General features: G+C 42.3%; 1 protein-coding gene across 2 annotated transcripts; it reads left to right on the top strand.

The window, feature by feature from the left end:
- The first annotated feature begins 72 nt into the window (after positions 1-72).
- Positions 73-16,101, top strand: tut4 (terminal uridylyl transferase 4). 2 transcript variants are annotated; one of them, XM_057319840.1, is made up of 30 exons: positions 73-275; positions 5,035-5,512; positions 5,791-5,927; positions 6,842-6,958; positions 7,111-7,288; positions 7,377-7,465; positions 7,556-7,607; positions 7,875-7,944; positions 8,466-8,592; positions 8,671-8,790; positions 8,903-9,088; positions 9,169-9,343; positions 9,446-9,966; positions 10,128-10,278; positions 10,367-10,453; positions 10,543-10,646; positions 11,257-11,314; positions 11,398-11,501; positions 11,579-11,668; positions 11,822-11,935; positions 12,017-12,094; positions 12,173-12,350; positions 12,433-12,480; positions 12,575-12,657; positions 12,764-12,879; positions 13,023-13,168; positions 13,259-13,362; positions 14,198-14,729; positions 15,167-15,319; positions 15,568-16,101. In XM_057319840.1, the coding sequence occupies exons 2-30, from the start codon at positions 5,098-5,100 to the stop codon at positions 15,648-15,650; spliced, it is 4,416 nt and encodes a 1,471-aa protein (XP_057175823.1). In that variant the 5' UTR covers positions 73-275; positions 5,035-5,097; the 3' UTR covers positions 15,651-16,101. The 2 variants fall into 2 exon arrangements, with proteins under 2 accessions (XP_057175823.1, XP_057175822.1); XM_057319839.1 differs by having other exon boundaries at positions 15,167-15,352.
- Positions 16,102-16,764: the final 663 nt, after the last annotated feature.

Below are 16,764 nucleotides of genomic sequence, written 5' to 3'. Positions count from 1 at the left end.
ATTAAAAAATGTACTTATTATTGGATGACCACGGTTGTGGTTTCGTTTTCTCCGCTTGACGCAATGACGTGAGCATCGGCCCACAATGCTTCGCGCGAGCTGAGTTAACATGGCGTGCGTGCTCGCTGTCTCGAGCAGGGCCGAAAACAACAACAATCTGAGGGCAGCGATTTACGGCGTGTAACGCGCCGCCGAAGCGACAGCGCTCACCAACGCACCCCCTGACGCCCGCGTTCGGCATGTACTGCTGATTGATCGCACGTTAGAGAATTCAGGTAAGAAGAAAAGTCAATAAACGAGAGTGGGGATGCGCGAGGCGTATGCAGCGCGACGCGAGAGCTAAGTCCGTATAAATAGACAGAAGTTGTGAAAGTGTTCATAAAATTCGTTTTCGTGAGATGTTAGACGGCTGTAAGTATACAAAACTCTCACACAAAGAAGTTGTGAATGCAGTTAAAGCGAGCTGTTGTCGTCGTGTCTATGCGTTGTCAATGTTTTCCTCATTGCAAGGTTACATGAAGCGAATGTTTTTAGCATGCTAGCGGGTAATCAATAAACAAACAGCACTATTCTGAGTGATGACTCTGGACAGATTCATTTAGAAATGCCATCATTAATGTTTGGGCACTGTGTAGTTTTTGTTTACCTGTAGTTTTGTATTTCTTGGGGCCTACAGGTCATTTACTCTTGCAGCTGGCAGGAGATGAACGGATACACATTTGTGCACCTGAAACCAAAACGCAGATGTTCAAAACTAAAGCAAATGCTCATGTTGAACTCTTAACCATCTTGCTCTTTTAAACCTAATGCTTAATTTTATGAATAAGTTTGTGATTTGTGTCATCTTGCAAAGTTCTAATAATGTCGACTTAGGTCATGGATGCTAATGTTTATCATCCTTTATCTCCGTTTGAATCTTTATTGTTCAAAAATTGTGAAATTACTTAAAAATCATAGTTTTGACACAGGGTGTGTATTCAGTAGCTGTCAATCAGCATTATATAGTATTGTGCTGTTTTTGTATGTATAAAATACCTGTACTGTGAGCACAATGCATTGAATGGTGTATGCAACAATACAATGCATTTGACTCGACTCCTCCTTTCTATTGTGATATCATGAACCGAAAGTATTATAAGATGTAATAATTTTTTAAACGCATAGTTTTCCCTCAGTGTTTCCATTCTATTGACATGCTTTGCACACATACCTTATTTACAAGAATATACTTTCATCCATAAATTCCACCATTGACAATGAGCTGCATTTGAAGACAACACCACACATGCTAGTATGTTTGTATATATGCTAATATGTAAATAATATTTTTTATAGTAATTATTGTTATGAATGTCTGAGCCTCACATCATGCATTTCAATGTACAAGTGTCACTGACATCTTGTGCACATGTCGAATAACTTACTGATAATGAGGTCATATAACAATAGTGACAAAAACTGGGCTATTAAAAAAAATAACGCGCTATACTGTGTTGCTATGTGATACTCTATTCCAAAAATAGCCAGAATTTCACAGATTTGTTGTCCAGTTCCGTACAATTTAATCTCTTTCTAGGGCTAATCTTGGTAACAATTTATGCTTCCCACAATTAATTGAGCATAATCGTTGTGATATTAATGTTTTAAAAGCAAGCACAAAACTCCCGATAAGGTCAGAAATTCAGAAAATCATCGCAAAGCTTGAATCTTTTAAACTGCCACTTTACAGGAAATAAAAAAACTGCATTTCTACCATTTTAATACTTTTTTGCAAAACCCACAGAAGGGTGAACAATAGTAATGATTTATTAAAAAAACACAAGAAATCAAAAATGGAAGGTCACAAAATGTTCATTTTTGTGGTTGAGTGTTTCAATAATTGATTGCGTGCTTTGAAATACGGTGTTGAAGAAGTTCAATGGCAGCAGATTATAACATATTCATTGGCTGTAAAGTAGGGATGGGGAGTCGACTCCAAAAGAGTCGATTCCTCGACTCTTAATGTCCCTAAAGTCGGAATCGACTCGTCGACTCCGTAATTTTTAATGTTGTCATTGACTCAAATCGGTTACATTGTCTTTGTGATTGGTGCAAAGCAACGAATAACATTTAAAAACCAATCAGGTAAAAGTCATACCTCTCTCTCTGATTGTACACGTTTACAGCCGATCGAAAACACTGCGGTAATCAGAGCATGAGCGACGCCTACTTGTTCGCTCACAAAATTACACACAATATTTCCCGTTCCTTCTTCACTTCAATCCGATCTCATTCAGTTCTAAATAATTCTTATTAAAAACTCTCCTATATTTCGTCTGTCCCTCTTCAAGCTTTTATTTCTCTAAACGACTGTTAAGACTTTGTAAGTTGCTTTAAATGAAAGCGTGGCGCTATGCTTAAATATGAGTCTGTGCGCATAACTGGACACAAATCAAAATCAAGTTTGTGGAAACAAATTATAAAGTGTTTCAACCATCTTAAAAAAAAAAGTAAAAAAGAGCAACAGTCAGGAAGTCACTAGGGCTGCAACTAACGATTATTTTGATAATCGATTAGTTGGGCGATTTTTTTCGATTAATCGGATAAAATTAATTACATCTTTTGCTTATAATAAGTAAATCAGATATGGGAAAAGTATACACAACTGAACTCATTAGCCTTCTCCCAAAATGTTGTGAATGTCTCCAAAATTAAAACACCTGGTGAGTTGATTCAGGTGTGTCATATTAGAAGCAACTGACAATAGTCTCTCCCAAACGTGGGAGCGAGGGGAGGGTCGGCCAAGGAAATCATTTTTTTGTGCCATGAAAATTGAGATATTTGTCATTCAAATGTAGTGAAGTACAGTAAAAAGTAAACGGAAAAAGTAATACTTATGTACAAATACTCAAAAAGTGTACTTAAGTACAGTACTCAAGTAAATGTACTTCGTTACCCACCTCTGAACTAAATAAACCACCAAATCAGGGTATTTAGCCTATTATGTACTTGGCAAACGCCACAAATTGGGTTTTACTAATATAATCTTTAATTTTGTCATTTAAAACACCTCTCCCCTTTAAACTTTAAAACTGCGCAGCTTGAAGAGATGCATGCAAAACACATCTGACTTTAAAACTGTGCACCTCGCGCTGCACGGAGAGACACGTGTGACTTTAAAACTGCGCACCTCGCGCTGCACGGAGAGACACGTGTGACTTTAAAACTGCGCACCTCGCGCTGCACGGAGAGACACGTGTGACTTTAAAACTGCGCACCTCGCGCTGCACGGAGAGACACGTGTGACTTTAAAACTGCGCACCTCGCGCTGCACGGAGAGACACGTGTGACTTTAAAACTGCGCACCTCGCGCTGCACGGAGAGACACGTGTGACTTTAAAACTGCGCACCTCGCGCTGCACGGAGAGACACGTGTGACTTTAAAACTGCGCACCTCGCGCTGCACGGAGAGACACGTGTGACTTTAAAACTGCGCACCTCGCGCTGCACGGAGAGACACGTGTGACTTTAAAACTGCGCACCTCGCGCTGCACGGAGAGACACGTGTGACTTTAAAACTGCGCACCTCGCGCTGCACGGAGAGACACGTGTGACTTTAAAACTGCGCACCTCGCGCTGCACGGAGAGACACGTGTGACTTTAAAACTGCGCACCTCGCGCTGCACGGAGAGACACGTGTGACTTTAAAACTGCGCACCTCGCGCTGCACGGAGAGACACGTGTGACTTTAAAACTGCGCACCTCGCGCTGCACGGAGAGACACGTGTGACTTTAAAACTGCGCACCTCGCACTGCACGGAGAGTCACGTGTGACTTTAAAACTGCGCATCTCGCGCAGCACGGAGAGACACGTGTGACTTTTAAACTGCGCATCTCGCGCAGCACGAAGAGACGCATCCACGGAGAACCACATCTGACTTTAAAACTGCGCAGCTCATGCTGCACTGAGAGACACATCTAAAACGGTAATTTTAAAAGGGAAGACGATGCGCTAGATTTATAACTGCGCAGCTCGCAAGTGACGTCACAGACCAACTAATCGATAATGAAATTCGTTGACAATGAATTTCATTATCGATTTTATCGATTAGTTGTTGCAGCCCTAGAAGTCACAAATCATATATTAAGTTAATGTTGCTGGGTTATTATTATAACATATTTGTTGGTTTTAAAATTACATGTTGATATTTTGAGTTATTTTGCAATGAGTTACATTAAGAAAAGAACACAAGGTAGGCTCAATGCCTTTTTTTTAAAGTGTTGAACTTAGCCCTGGGTGAATATATAAACTCTTAAACGAAAATAAATAAATGTTTTAGGCTTGTTTAGCGCACATTTACGGAGCCTCAATTCAAAACAATGAAACGCGGTGTCTTTACGTACAAAACATATTCATTTGTGTAACTGTAACTCTCCAAAATCGATGCAATAAAAAATATAAAAACAATAAAGGAAACGAAATGTCTTAGCTTTACCATAAGTCTACAGCTACGGTTAGACCTGGGCCGTCATGTCCTTGCGCTGCGTGCGCTTGGAAAACCACATCGGTTTAGGACCAGAAAGGAGTAACTGGTCTGACAGCATAAAAAACTCTCTGTGATGGTGTTATATGCACAAATGCATGTGTATTTGCTAGTGACTTTGGAGATTGGTTGCCAGCCCAACGTTCCCAAGCTGAAGTTCATTCATTTATTTTATATTCGTATTCCTGAGCCCGTTTTGAATGACAGTAAATGGAGTCGAAGTGTCGATTCCATCGACTCCCAAAAGTGGGAGTCGAGAATCGGAGTCGACTCCAAAAAACCCGGAACCGAACACCCCTACTGTAAAGTATAGGCCTAATAAACACGCTGAAGTGAAATTAAAAACAAAAGTACTGAACTTACAAAATAACCGTGCTTATTAACCGTGATTAAAATTTTGAGCGAAATAATCGCTGTTATCATTTTTCCCATGATTGCGCAGCCCCATCTCTTTCATTGGTCAAACATTTGTAGTTATCTATATTCTAATTCTTTCCCGTTTCATTTCCAGAAATCTTAAATCCAGAGCCCTTTGGGCTTTTCTTCAGTCTCGTCGGGTGAGTAGTGGAGCGATATGGAGGACCCCAAGAGCCCCGTGAAGGTGGTCAAACCATCCCGTTCAAACCGGGGCAGTGGTTCTTCCTCCAAACCACAGAAGGACAATACAAAATCCCCCCGCCAAAGTAAAGATGCTGTCCTCCGAGTGAAAGAGGAGTTTCAGGGCGGCCATAGCGGTGGCAGGGCCAACACTGGCAGCACTCAGGAACAGGGGAGGGGCAAAGCCCGCAGGCTCACGGGCAGAACCAATTCTGGGGAGAGGGGGAAGGGGAAGACCCAGCAGAGCGATGCCCGTCAGCAAACCCCGGAGAGCAAAATTCCAGGCCGAAACAGTGGACCGAGTAAAGACGTAGGAGCAACACCACTGCCCAGCACACCGGAGGAGCACTCAACGCAGAAGAACATCGTCATGGCTAGAGACAAGATGCCTGGTGAGAAAATGAAAACCCATTCCCTTGTTTTTGTGTGTGGTTGCGTGTTATTTTAAGCTAGCTTACTTAAATTGCTCACACACATTGAAATGTCTCTGGTTTTGTGTTCATACAATGGGGTTCAATGTTGTTTGGTTACCAACATTCTTCATAATATCCTGCCTATTTTGTGTTGTGCAGAAAAAAGTTATACAGGTTTGGAATGACATGAAAATGAAAGAATTTTTATTTAATGTGAGCTATCCCTTTAATGGTTGGCCTGTTCCTTTAAATCTCAGGTGTGGAGGCAGGTAGACAAAGGGGCGGGTCTGTAGCAGAGGTCACAGAGGTGGGAGATCTGACCTCTGACCAGCAGCTGGGACTCAAACAGGCTGAGGACAGACTTCAGAGAGACTACATTCACCGACTGCTCAAGGTCAGACATACCATAGATGTGTTCAGGCAATACTTGAGACGTCTTGGCACAATGTTTAGCTACGGTGTTATAAAATGATAAAACGGATAACACTAACTTGGTCATTTTGAATCCCGTAAATGGCTCTTAAGGAAAAGACAAGCCTCATACGAGTTTCTAACCTGCCAAATTAGATAACGTTTTTCAGCTTGGGTGAGCTTAAACAAAATGTTTCACATTTCCACTTCTAAAACAACAGGCTCTTTTTGCTGCCTCTGAATTCTGAACTACAAACCTCGAACATTCATTTAAGGTTTTAAGTAATCGGTTATTTGCAATGTTTAGCTGTTAGTAACCGTTAAATTTGAGGGAATGAAGTGGCTACTATTACCAAACTATCATTGATTATCTTTGACCTTTAACTGTGCGTTCAGTGCTACGAGGTGGTTAGAAGACGTTCTTAGCTTTGGTTGCTCTATTAAGATTTATAAACAAACCCTGCAGTAACTGACGAGAGATGATGACGTGAGCTCCGCTGCTGTCCTCCTATTGGTCGTCGCGTCCGAAAGTCGCATAAAGTTAAGCAAATCTCAACTTTGTCGCGTCGCTAGACACGCCCACCTCCTATCGCCAACGGTCACTGTCGCCGGCTCTCCATTGAAAGGAATGACATCGCCTCGCTTTGTCGCTGGCGGTGTGAATGCACAGTTATGTAATTTCAGTAGGAATGTAAATCAGATCAGCAGTAAGTATCAGTCAACACTCACAGGGTGATTTGTTTTTGAATGACTGTGGGTCGTTCACTTTTCTGAAACAAACAAAATCCCGTCAACGGGCCATTGACGCTCTCCCATTCGCACGTCTGCTGACCGTGTGCATTTCTGATGTCTTGCGTGCGTTCTGATGGGTTTCCGTGTCACTGTGTATTCCCACAGCAATCTCCAGAGTACCCAAATTTCCAGTATCTATGCAAACTGTGTTCAGTCCACGTGGAGAACATCCAGGGTGCATACAAGCATATTAAAGAGAAACGACACAGGAAGAACATTATGGTAAGAACACTGGGCTTTATCTTATCAAGTCTAAACTATAATCCCGGATTGAGTCTTAAACTAGTGATCTTTTTTATTATTTAAATTGCTCACACGTGTTGTTTAGTTATACATTCTCACCGTGTGATTGGCTGTATTGTGTCTCTTTGCAGGAGAAACAGGAGGAGAATGAGTTACGGGCGCTTCCTCCTCCCTCTCCCGCCCAGATGAAGGCGCTAGACTCCGTCGTGCTGGAGGTGGCAAAGGTGCACGGCATCTCAGAGGAAGACTTCCAGCAGAGGCATGCCGTGGCGCTCCGCATGGAGGACATTATATGTAAACCACTCACCAGTACGCAAAACGACTTCCCTCATGCATGTCTGTAAACTCTGTATGTTTTTTCAACCGAAGGTCAGGGATGTTTCTCTTTCTCATGCAGCGTGTTCTCTTCGCCTGTACGGCTCCTGCCTCACGCGCTTCGCCTTCAAAACCAGTGACATCAACATCGATGTGTCTTATCCCTCCACTGTGAGTGTGGACGTATATTTCACATATATGACCTTTCTCTACTGCACATAAATCACTGAATGATCACGTGATCGCGTGCGTGTTTTGCAGATGACTCAGCCTGATGTGTTGATCCAGGTGCTGGAGATCTTAAAGAACAGCGGTGGGTGTGCCTTCATTTACCTACAGAAGCTTTTAGTTTACGACGTTAGTCAAACATCTGTCCTAACGTCTTAGAGAACCTCACGTTTAATGAACGTTTAACTGCACATCAAACAAAAATGGGATATGACTAATAGCGTTTCTTTATTTAGGAATTGATTCCTTGCCGACGATAAGTTCCGCATATTTAGCTTGACTACCTATCACTTTACGCGCAAAAGAAAGTTTCGAGAGCTCAGTTTAACTCCAGTTTCACTTTTGTTTCCAGAGGAGTTTACAGAGGTGGAGTCTGATTTTCATGCCAAAGTCCCTGTCGTCTTCTGCAGAGATGTGACGAGGTCAGTTTTACAACGCCAACAAAACAAACAAACGTACTTCAAAGGCTTTTAAACTTGCGAAAAATAGCAGAATAAATATTGTAGGGATGTAGCAATATTATCGATATCGTGTTATCGCAATAGCAAAATTGTCTCAATAGTACCGTGGTCACATGACTGTGTGAAACGATAGGTCTTCCGGGACTAACATAGAGAATGTTAGGAAAAAATAATAGATGTTACCTTTGTCATGGTCCATCTGGTGCAATGATTTTATTTTATTAAAGGCATTTTTAGGGCATTTGACCCATCTCGTACTATAACTCATACCTCTAAGCAACAGTTATGATTAGAGGATAAAGAAAAGAGGATCCCAAGTCATCATTTGTCATTTTAAATAGCGCAATAAATACCGTTCCGTGGAGCGTATACCGAGGTATTATCGTACAGTGAGATTTTGATATTGTTACATCCTTAAAATATTGTGATGGGTGTATTAAAATAGTTGCTCAAAACTGATGTGAATTGTTTTGTCTCCATAGTGGGTTAATGTGCAAAGTGAGCGCAGGCAATGATGTCGCATGCCTTACCACCAATCATCTCGCAGCATTGGCTACACTGGAGCCGAGACTGGTGCCTCTAGCGCTGGCGTTCCGTTACTGGGCCAACGTATGATTCGCTTACACACTCGCCTACGATGTGTTTCTCATTGTGACTGTGGACTAAAGTTTTTTTTTTTATTTGTAGCTGTGTCACATTGACTGTCAGACGGAAGGTGGAATACCATCATACTCCCTGTCTCTGATGGTCATCTTCTTCCTGCAGCAGAGAGAAAATCCCATCCTGCCTGTTTATCTGGGGTCTTGGGTGAGAACAGACGTCTCTCAAATTCTTTCTCTGATATTACACAAGCTTAGTGCAACATCAGAAGGGAAAACGAACGTCTAAATGTGTTTGGCTCTTTTGTGTGTCTGAACAGATCGAGGGCTTCGATGTAAAGCGTGTGGATGAATATCACCTGACAGGGATGGAATCGACTCTGTTTGTGGGATGGGAACACAGACCCGCTCCTCCATCTGAGGGCCGCGGGGAGAACAGAGGCAAATCGGGTCCCAAGAGCTCCGCGGTTAAGACCGAAAAGAAGGGAGACCGCGCGACGGGCAAGGTGACCGCCTGGTGTGACATCTTCCTCATCCAGACTGTTTTAAAGACTCCTAGAAAATGACAATGTGGGTTTCGTTGTAGGCTCGTCTGACACTGGAAGAAGTCGAAAGTGTGTCTTTGGGTCAGCTGTGGTTGGAGCTCCTGCGTTTCTACACGTTGGAGTTTGCGCTGGAAGAACACATCATCAGCATCCGTCTGAAAGAGCTGTTGCCACGGGAACTGAAGAACTGGCCACGCCGCAGGCTCGCCATCGAGGGTAAGAGAGCTGTGGTTAGCCAATCATTTTCCAAATGTAATGTATACGTTAAAAGAAAGTACAGTTTGTAAATGAGCACATTGTGTGGCTTGATTCTTTTAGACCCGTTTGCGTTGAAGAGGAACGTGGCTCGTAGTCTGAACAGTCAGATGGTGTTCGAGTATATACAGGAGCGTTTCCGCACAGCGTACAAGTACTTCGCCTGCCCTCAGAGCCGGAACGGTCCGAACGGCAGCCGCGGCTACCTGAGGAAAAAATCCAGACGCAGAGCCAGGGCTCGTCGGCACGCTCGCGACGGCACCAGCCGGGATCTAAAGAATGCTGGAGAAGCGGAGGATGAGGAAAGCAGTGATGATGAGGAGGAGGATGAAGATGAGACTCTAAGGGCAGGTTTTAGGAAGCTGCTGGCGAGTGCTGTTCAGACGGACGCTGGGCTGCCAGATGAAGCGGCTTCTCGAGAGCTCTCGTCCACTATCATGTCCTCTTCGGCACAGAACGGCCTGATGATGATGGACAGTGATGAGGAGGAGGAGGAGGAGAAAGAGCAACAGCTGCAGGTTGAGAGTGTTGCTCCGGAGGACATGCATTACATCTTTGACAGGATGATCTTCACCGGGGGGAAGGTAACTACTGCCGACAATATTATAATTATATTACCTTTTGGTTTGTGTTTTGTAATGAAGGAAATCGATGTACTTTGCACGTGAAAAGGATGCACTTTATTTTTGTTTCTTCACTATGGTCATTTTTCTGGTAAACATCGGGTGCCTGGTTTATTCCGCAGCCTCCGACAGTCGTGTGCAGCATCTGCAAGAGAGACGGCCACCTGAAGGACGAGTGTCCTGAAGACTTCAAGAAGATCGAGCTGAAGCCCCTGCCGCCCATGAGCGAGCGTTTCAGAGACATCCTGGACGGCCTCTGTCTGCTCTGTTACCGTAAGTGCCCAGCGTTCCACCCCGCACCAGATGAAAGACACACGTCTGTTTGTCGACACGTTCACAGGTGATGTTTATGTGTTTGTAGGTGAGCTGTCACCGTCTATCGGGGAGCAGCAGAAAAGAGAACAGATCCTGGCCAGTCTGGAGCGCTTCATTAGAAAAGAGTACAACGGTGTGTACAACGGTTTTCCTGAACTTTGCCAAATAATAAAAAGATCCAGAATGGTCTTTTACTGATTCTTGGACTCCGTTTATCCTCAGATAAGGCCCAGCTCTGTCTGTTCGGCTCTTCGAAGAATGGCTTCGGCTTCCGCGACAGTGATCTGGATATCTGTATGACGCTGGAGGGTCATGACACAGCAGAGGTGCTTAACTGTTGCTTGTTTTTACCCCCTTTGCTCTCTCGGTGTCATTTCTTTGTTCATGTGCCCACTTCCTTTTTTTACGATCAATAAATCTCTTTCTCTGCTGTAATATCCTTAGAACCAGTGGTTCAGATTTTCTTTTATACGTTTAGCAGATGCGTTTTTCCAAAGTGGCTTAAAAACCAGAGAGAGCAGTAAGATTTTGTCATCAGGTACCAGCTTTGGTAAAATTAGGCATTCCAAATAGAACCCACTCACCACCATTTGAAAAACACGAGCATACTACAGAAAAATGATAAAAAAAACTGCATAAAACCATATTGAAATTGCACATAAATCGGAAAATCTTTCTTTTAATTTCCTGTCGTGTCACGCACCACCAGGGGGTGCTACACAAACAACGGTTTGAACCAAGAAAGTCTGTTCCTGTTTTCAAAACGATCAGCTTTGCTGTTTTAAATTACAGCCTGATCTCTAACCTCTGTAGTACATGTTTACATTTTCTTTGTGTCTCATACATTGCGAAACAGTTTTTTAATACTTTGAACCTGCCGAGACTCAGATTCGCTATCGAAAAACAATTTCCACACTGTTCCGTTTCTCCTCACAGAAACTGAACGGTAAGGAGATCATCGAAGGTTTGGCGAAGATTTTGAAGAAGCACACAGGTAACGAATGTTTCTCATAAGAGAAACACAGTCTCAAGAGTGTTTCTTCAACTGAAACTGATCTCTTTGTTTGTGTGGATCAGGTCTGAGGAACATCTTGCCCATCACAACTGCTAAAGTGCCTATAGTGAAGTTTGAGCACCGGCAGAGCGGACTGGAGGGGGACATCAGCCTCTACAACACACTGGTAAGAACGCGCACGCTTTCTTGTGTGTGTGTGTGTGTACGTAAATCCGATTCTTATAGATGCGTTTTGTTTATCAGGCCCAACACAACACACGGATGCTGGCCACATATGCGGCTATAGACCCTCGTGTGCAGTTTCTGGGTTACACTATGAAAGTATTTGCAAAGGTAAGTCACTTTCAGTTTGTGGATGTTGCCTGCATGCTAAAGCTGTGATGCTATAACTCAGGTTTTTGTGGATCATTTGTTAAACGTTGATGCTTTGGCATTGAAAGGCTGTGAGCGTGTGCTTTGTGGCACTGAATCTGTGTGTTCTTCTAGCGCTGTGACATCGGCGACGCCTCCAGAGGAAGTCTCTCGTCCTACGCTTACATCCTCATGGTGCTTTACTACCTCCAGCAGAGGCAGCCGCCGGTCATACCCGTGCTACAGGAGGTAAACACACCTGCACATCTAAGAAATGTCTTGTGGACGGGTTCAGGTCAGCTCTGTAATGTTCTGTTGCTGGTCCTGCAGATCTTTGACGGGAACTCTGCACCTGAGAGGATGGTCGACGGCTGGAACGCCTACTTCTTCGATGACCTCGTTGAGATGGTGAGCGTCGTTTCAGAATGTACTGTATCGTTCTTATGGTTTAGTTCACGTTTGACCCGAGTGTCTGTGTCTGTGCAGCGACGGCGTCTCCCGGAGCTTCATCAGAACAAGGAGTCGGTTGGAGAGCTTTGGCTCGGCCTGCTGCGTTTCTACACGGAAGAGTTTGATTTTAAAGAGAACGTCATCTCCATCCGCCAACACAAGCGCCTCACCACCTTCGAGAAGCAGTGGACGTCCAAATGCATCGCAATCGAAGGTCCGAACATCTGTTTAGGCTGTCTGAGAATTTTTTGTGTGCGGATGAAGAACTGACATTTTTGGTTTGTTTTTAACAACAGATCCCTTTGACTTGAACCACAACCTTGGTGCAGGCGTCTCTCGCAAAAGTGAGCAGAAAGAATATTTCTTTACACCTTCACCTGTCAAAAGATTGATGTTGAGAGTAAACATGTGGTTTAATGTTGTCTTTTCTTTGCGCAGTGACCAACTTCATCATGAAAGCCTTTATCAATGGCAGAAAGCTCTTCGGCACCCCGTTTTACCCTCATCCCGGAACAGAAGTTGTGAGTTACAAACATGCACATCGATAAAAAGGTTTCAGTGCGAAAAGAGATGTGTAAATGACTTTTAATGTATTGCTCTCTCTGTTCCTGCTTCTCTCTCTGTCAGGATTACTTCTTCGACTCTCAGGTGTTGACAGATGGTGAGTTGGCGCCGAATGACCGCTGCTGTCGGATCTGCGGAAAGATCGGTCACTATATGAAAGATTGCCCGAAAAGGCGCAGGTGAAATATTTCTTTATATCTAAACTTTTTCAAGAAAAATGAGCCTCTTGAATGCTGGCGTGAGTGAAATTGCTCTCTCATTTCCAGCACATAGGGTGATTCAAGCAGTACATGATTTTAGATCTACTGCGTTGTGTTTTCAGAATGAAGAAAAAGGAGAATGAAAGAGATGAGGATGCGCGTGAGGAGGACAGGGAACCCAGAGAGAGACGCTGTTTTCAGTGTGGTGACATGGGTCACGTGAGGAGAGACTGTCCGGATTATAAACACCTGCGTCAGAGGGCGGCAGGTACAGATCAATCATTTATACTTTTCAACAGTAAAGGTTTTCGAAATAGTATAGTGGTTTTCTTTAACAGAGTTGATCTTTTGTTTACAGTACCTCATATGGTTCAGACAATGGCGTCTTCTCAGTCCATCCCCATCCCTCAAGGTGCACCAGGCCAGGATCGAGTCGGTCGGAACAGACAGCCCTCTGAATGTGTACGTGAACAAAACCTTTTGGTGACAACAAAATTCGATACATGACACGATACCGGGTTAACGATTATGTATTTCAACATTTAGAACAACATTTAAAAATATGAGACTTAATATCCAAATAGCAGATTTATGTCCAAAACATTAAAAAAAATGTTTTTTGCACGTTGCAGAATTGACGACATTGAAGGTTCAATCAAACTTTCTGAATGTAAATGAATCAATTTTAAATAGGTCCGTCACTGAAAGAGAAAACTAAATTTCAACATAAAGCTAAACCTTAAGAGACGACTTCTTAAACCAGGAAAAGCACATAATTATTGAAAAAAAACACGTTAATTCTGGTCACATGTTAGTAGCTCAACTAATAGGATTAAATATGTCATGTCGTATATCGTCACAATGTCACCACAGCTCTACAGCAACATATGATGTCTTAATATTTTGTATCACAATATATTGTTACACACCTAGTTGACCTTGTTTTTCATCAATTTAATTTTTATATATTTTTATTTAATGTATTTATATTTATGTATTATATTTATTATACAAATATTTGCTCTAAAATGGATAAATAGACTCAAACCAACATCCACTGTTGTCACAATATTAAATGTTAAAATATAGTACATCACAAAAATGATGATGCATTGATTAAAAAGAATCTTATTTATGAATTTATTGTTCATTTTATATCTATATAACAAAATCAGGGTTAATACTGTATATTGCAGATATTTATATATATCACACAACCAAGGTAAAAACATTTATTGCATTGTTCTTTAGGAATTGTAGACTCGCCTCTAATCTGTTTTTCCATCTCTCTCTTCAGTCTGATACACGTCAGACTCCTCCATACTCCCCCCAACCCTCTCCGTACAGCCAAGGGTCCGTCTCGCCCCAGAACAGCAAGAACTCCCCGTCCTCTTCTACCTCCGCTGGACACCCCAAACCATCCCAATCGAAGAAGGTCCAACCTCACGTATTCAGCTTTGCGCACCCTCACCCGGACCAGTTCCGCCCCGGACTATCTGCACTGGGTCTGCTGCCCTCCCACCCCTCACAGCCACCCCTGATCCCAGGTCCCTGGCCCGTCCACGGTCCTATCATTCAGGGCTCAGGGGCGTCGTCCTCCAAACCTGTCCAGCACGCTTCCTCGCCCGGCATGAAGTTTGCCGTGCGGGGTGGGGGTGGGACCGGAGGTGGGAACCTAAACGACCCCAGCATCATTTTTGCCCAGCCCTCGGCGGGACGGGTGACTGGGGGGGTTGGCGGTCCGGGAAGAGATAGGGGTCACCACTGGCAAAATCACCATCTCAATCCAGGGCCACTAGTGGGAAATGGCACAGTGGGAAATAAGACAGGTACACGGATGTGGTTCTCACAATCACTGTGTGTGTGTGTGTGTGTTCAGTTTTATTTATATTTGTGAAGGTTAAATGTTCTCACTAACACCAATGTCATGACAATCAACTTGTGTGGACATTTCGCTGCTCTCTTCACTAGATAAAGAAAGACATGTTGTGTTTGAGCTCAGGTAAGTCTAACAGGTGTGTTGGGCTCACTTGGTGATATCACCTGTTTAAGACTGAGCACTTTCAACGTGGTTTTGGCCAGGGTTTATAATATTGCAAGATTTGATCATCGCTGTGGTTAAATTTAAGAAAAAAGCACAACACGTAGATTATACTGTTTGAAATCCGTGAAAGCTGATGACTTCAGAATGGCTTTGTTTGAATGATTCTTGTGTTTGGATTATTTTATACATCTGTTCACTATTCTTTTTTTCTGTTTGTTACAGATCCTAATTTCTCATCTCAATATGGGGCTGTGAATCAGGGCTCTCGGTCCTGGGAGGCCGGCAACGGTGCTCAGTATTCACTGTCCCCATCGTACATGCCCTACCACGTGCCACCCTACCTGCAACCGCCCAACAAACCCTTCATCTCACAAGGTACGTCGAAAGAGACAGGCGGGAGATGCAAGCGTAAGTGAACTTGTGTTTGTGACAGTGCATTTGTGTTTTCTTTATGGCTTAATTTCTGTTGATCCATGTTGTGTCCATCTGTCTGTAATTTATTTTAAGTACTTGGCAAGATTAAGGATGGAAATGAATGCTTGTGGGTATTGACAGCAGGTCACAGATGCTCGGTTTATATTAACACACAATATTTTGCAAGCTCTTCTCTGCTTTTCTTGCAGGTTCGGTGGTGGCGAATCAACATTATCCACTTATTCAACACAATCGGCACGGCAATATGAACTACATTCAACAGAAGAAATAAAATGACACTTTACTTTTTAAACCAATGCCCAAGGTCCTTATAGAAAAAAATAACTTTGCATCATTTGGTTTTGAAACTTTTAAAAAAAGAATTTTATCATTTTTGTACAGTTTTTATGTTTTATTTTCCTTTCGTTTATTTGTTTATCATCGCATTGATTTGTGATGCAAAATGTCAAATATTTTAATACCCCTATTTTTGGAAGGGGTCCAAAAAGTGTTTTATTTTGTGTGTAAAATAAGGATTTAAAATGTATTCGCTTTATTTTTATTAGCTGTATTCCTATTTTGCTTGCATAAGGACAAAGGCTTTAGGTAGGAAAATCGAACATTACGGCCAATGAGAAAATTATGTAGTGCCAAAAAATCTTGCCTATAGCAAACCAAGAAAATTGTAAAAAAAAAAAAACAGCAGAAAAAAATCAAGAAAAGACCAAAAAAATAAAGAAAAAGCAAACCAACATGCCAGCGTGTGTTATTTTGTGGATTGTGTCTATGGGGTCTTCTGTTTTTTTTTTATTTCAAGTTATATTATTATTGCAGCATTTTTTTATTAATAGTTTAATTGTAATAATTCAGTAAATGCTTTTCAGATTTTTTTCACAACTTCAAGATGCACTTCGTTTCATTCTTATTTGTTAAATCTTACATAAATTACATAAATCTTCGTTTAACATTTTCACTAGGTTATAAATGTTCTGTTGGTTTTATATTGTTCAGACATTGGTGTTAAAAAACTGGATCATCGATGCTCACCTTTTCCGAAGTCTATACATTGTATTGGCAAAAACGTGATTATTGCTTTTGTGTTAATACTACACACTAATAGCAAACATTATTCGGTGCCAATATCTGGTTGATACTTGGTACTGCACCCTTGATTTATTTTGCCCACAGTGGATACGAACTCTGTCCACCTTACCTTATGTATTATTGGCCTGAAAAAAAACTAAAAGGTGACTTTAATTGCTATCTCGATAATTAAGTATAGTTTTGACCACAATATAGTGAAAATCTGGCTACTTCATATCTTGTCAGATTTTGTGATGCATAGGACCCCCGATTAAGACAAACCTTGTGAGGGACCCCTTTCTAAAATACTTATGCGTCTATAA

Source organism: Triplophysa rosa, linkage group LG21, assembly GCF_024868665.1.
Source record: "Triplophysa rosa linkage group LG21, Trosa_1v2, whole genome shotgun sequence".
NCBI classification, from domain to species: Eukaryota; Metazoa; Chordata; class Actinopteri; order Cypriniformes; family Nemacheilidae; genus Triplophysa; species Triplophysa rosa.
The sequence above is the reverse complement of the archived record's forward strand: the minus strand, read 5'-3'. Positions and strand labels throughout refer to the sequence as shown.

What these genes read in the sequence shown, in the direction of transcription:
- tut4 (XM_057319839.1), top strand. Translation starts at nt 5,098, where the DNA reads ATGGAGGACCCCAAGAGCCCCGTGAAGGTGGTCAAACCATCCCGTTCA. An exon ending in CGTTCCGTTACTGGGCCAAC is followed by an intron (nt 8,593 to 8,670) that starts GTATGATTCGCT and finishes TTTTATTTGTAG; the next exon opens with CTGTGTCACATTGACTGTCA. An exon ending in CCTGCGTCAGAGGGCGGCAG is followed by an intron (nt 13,169 to 13,258) that starts GTACAGATCAAT and finishes TTTTGTTTACAG; the next exon opens with TACCTCATATGGTTCAGACA.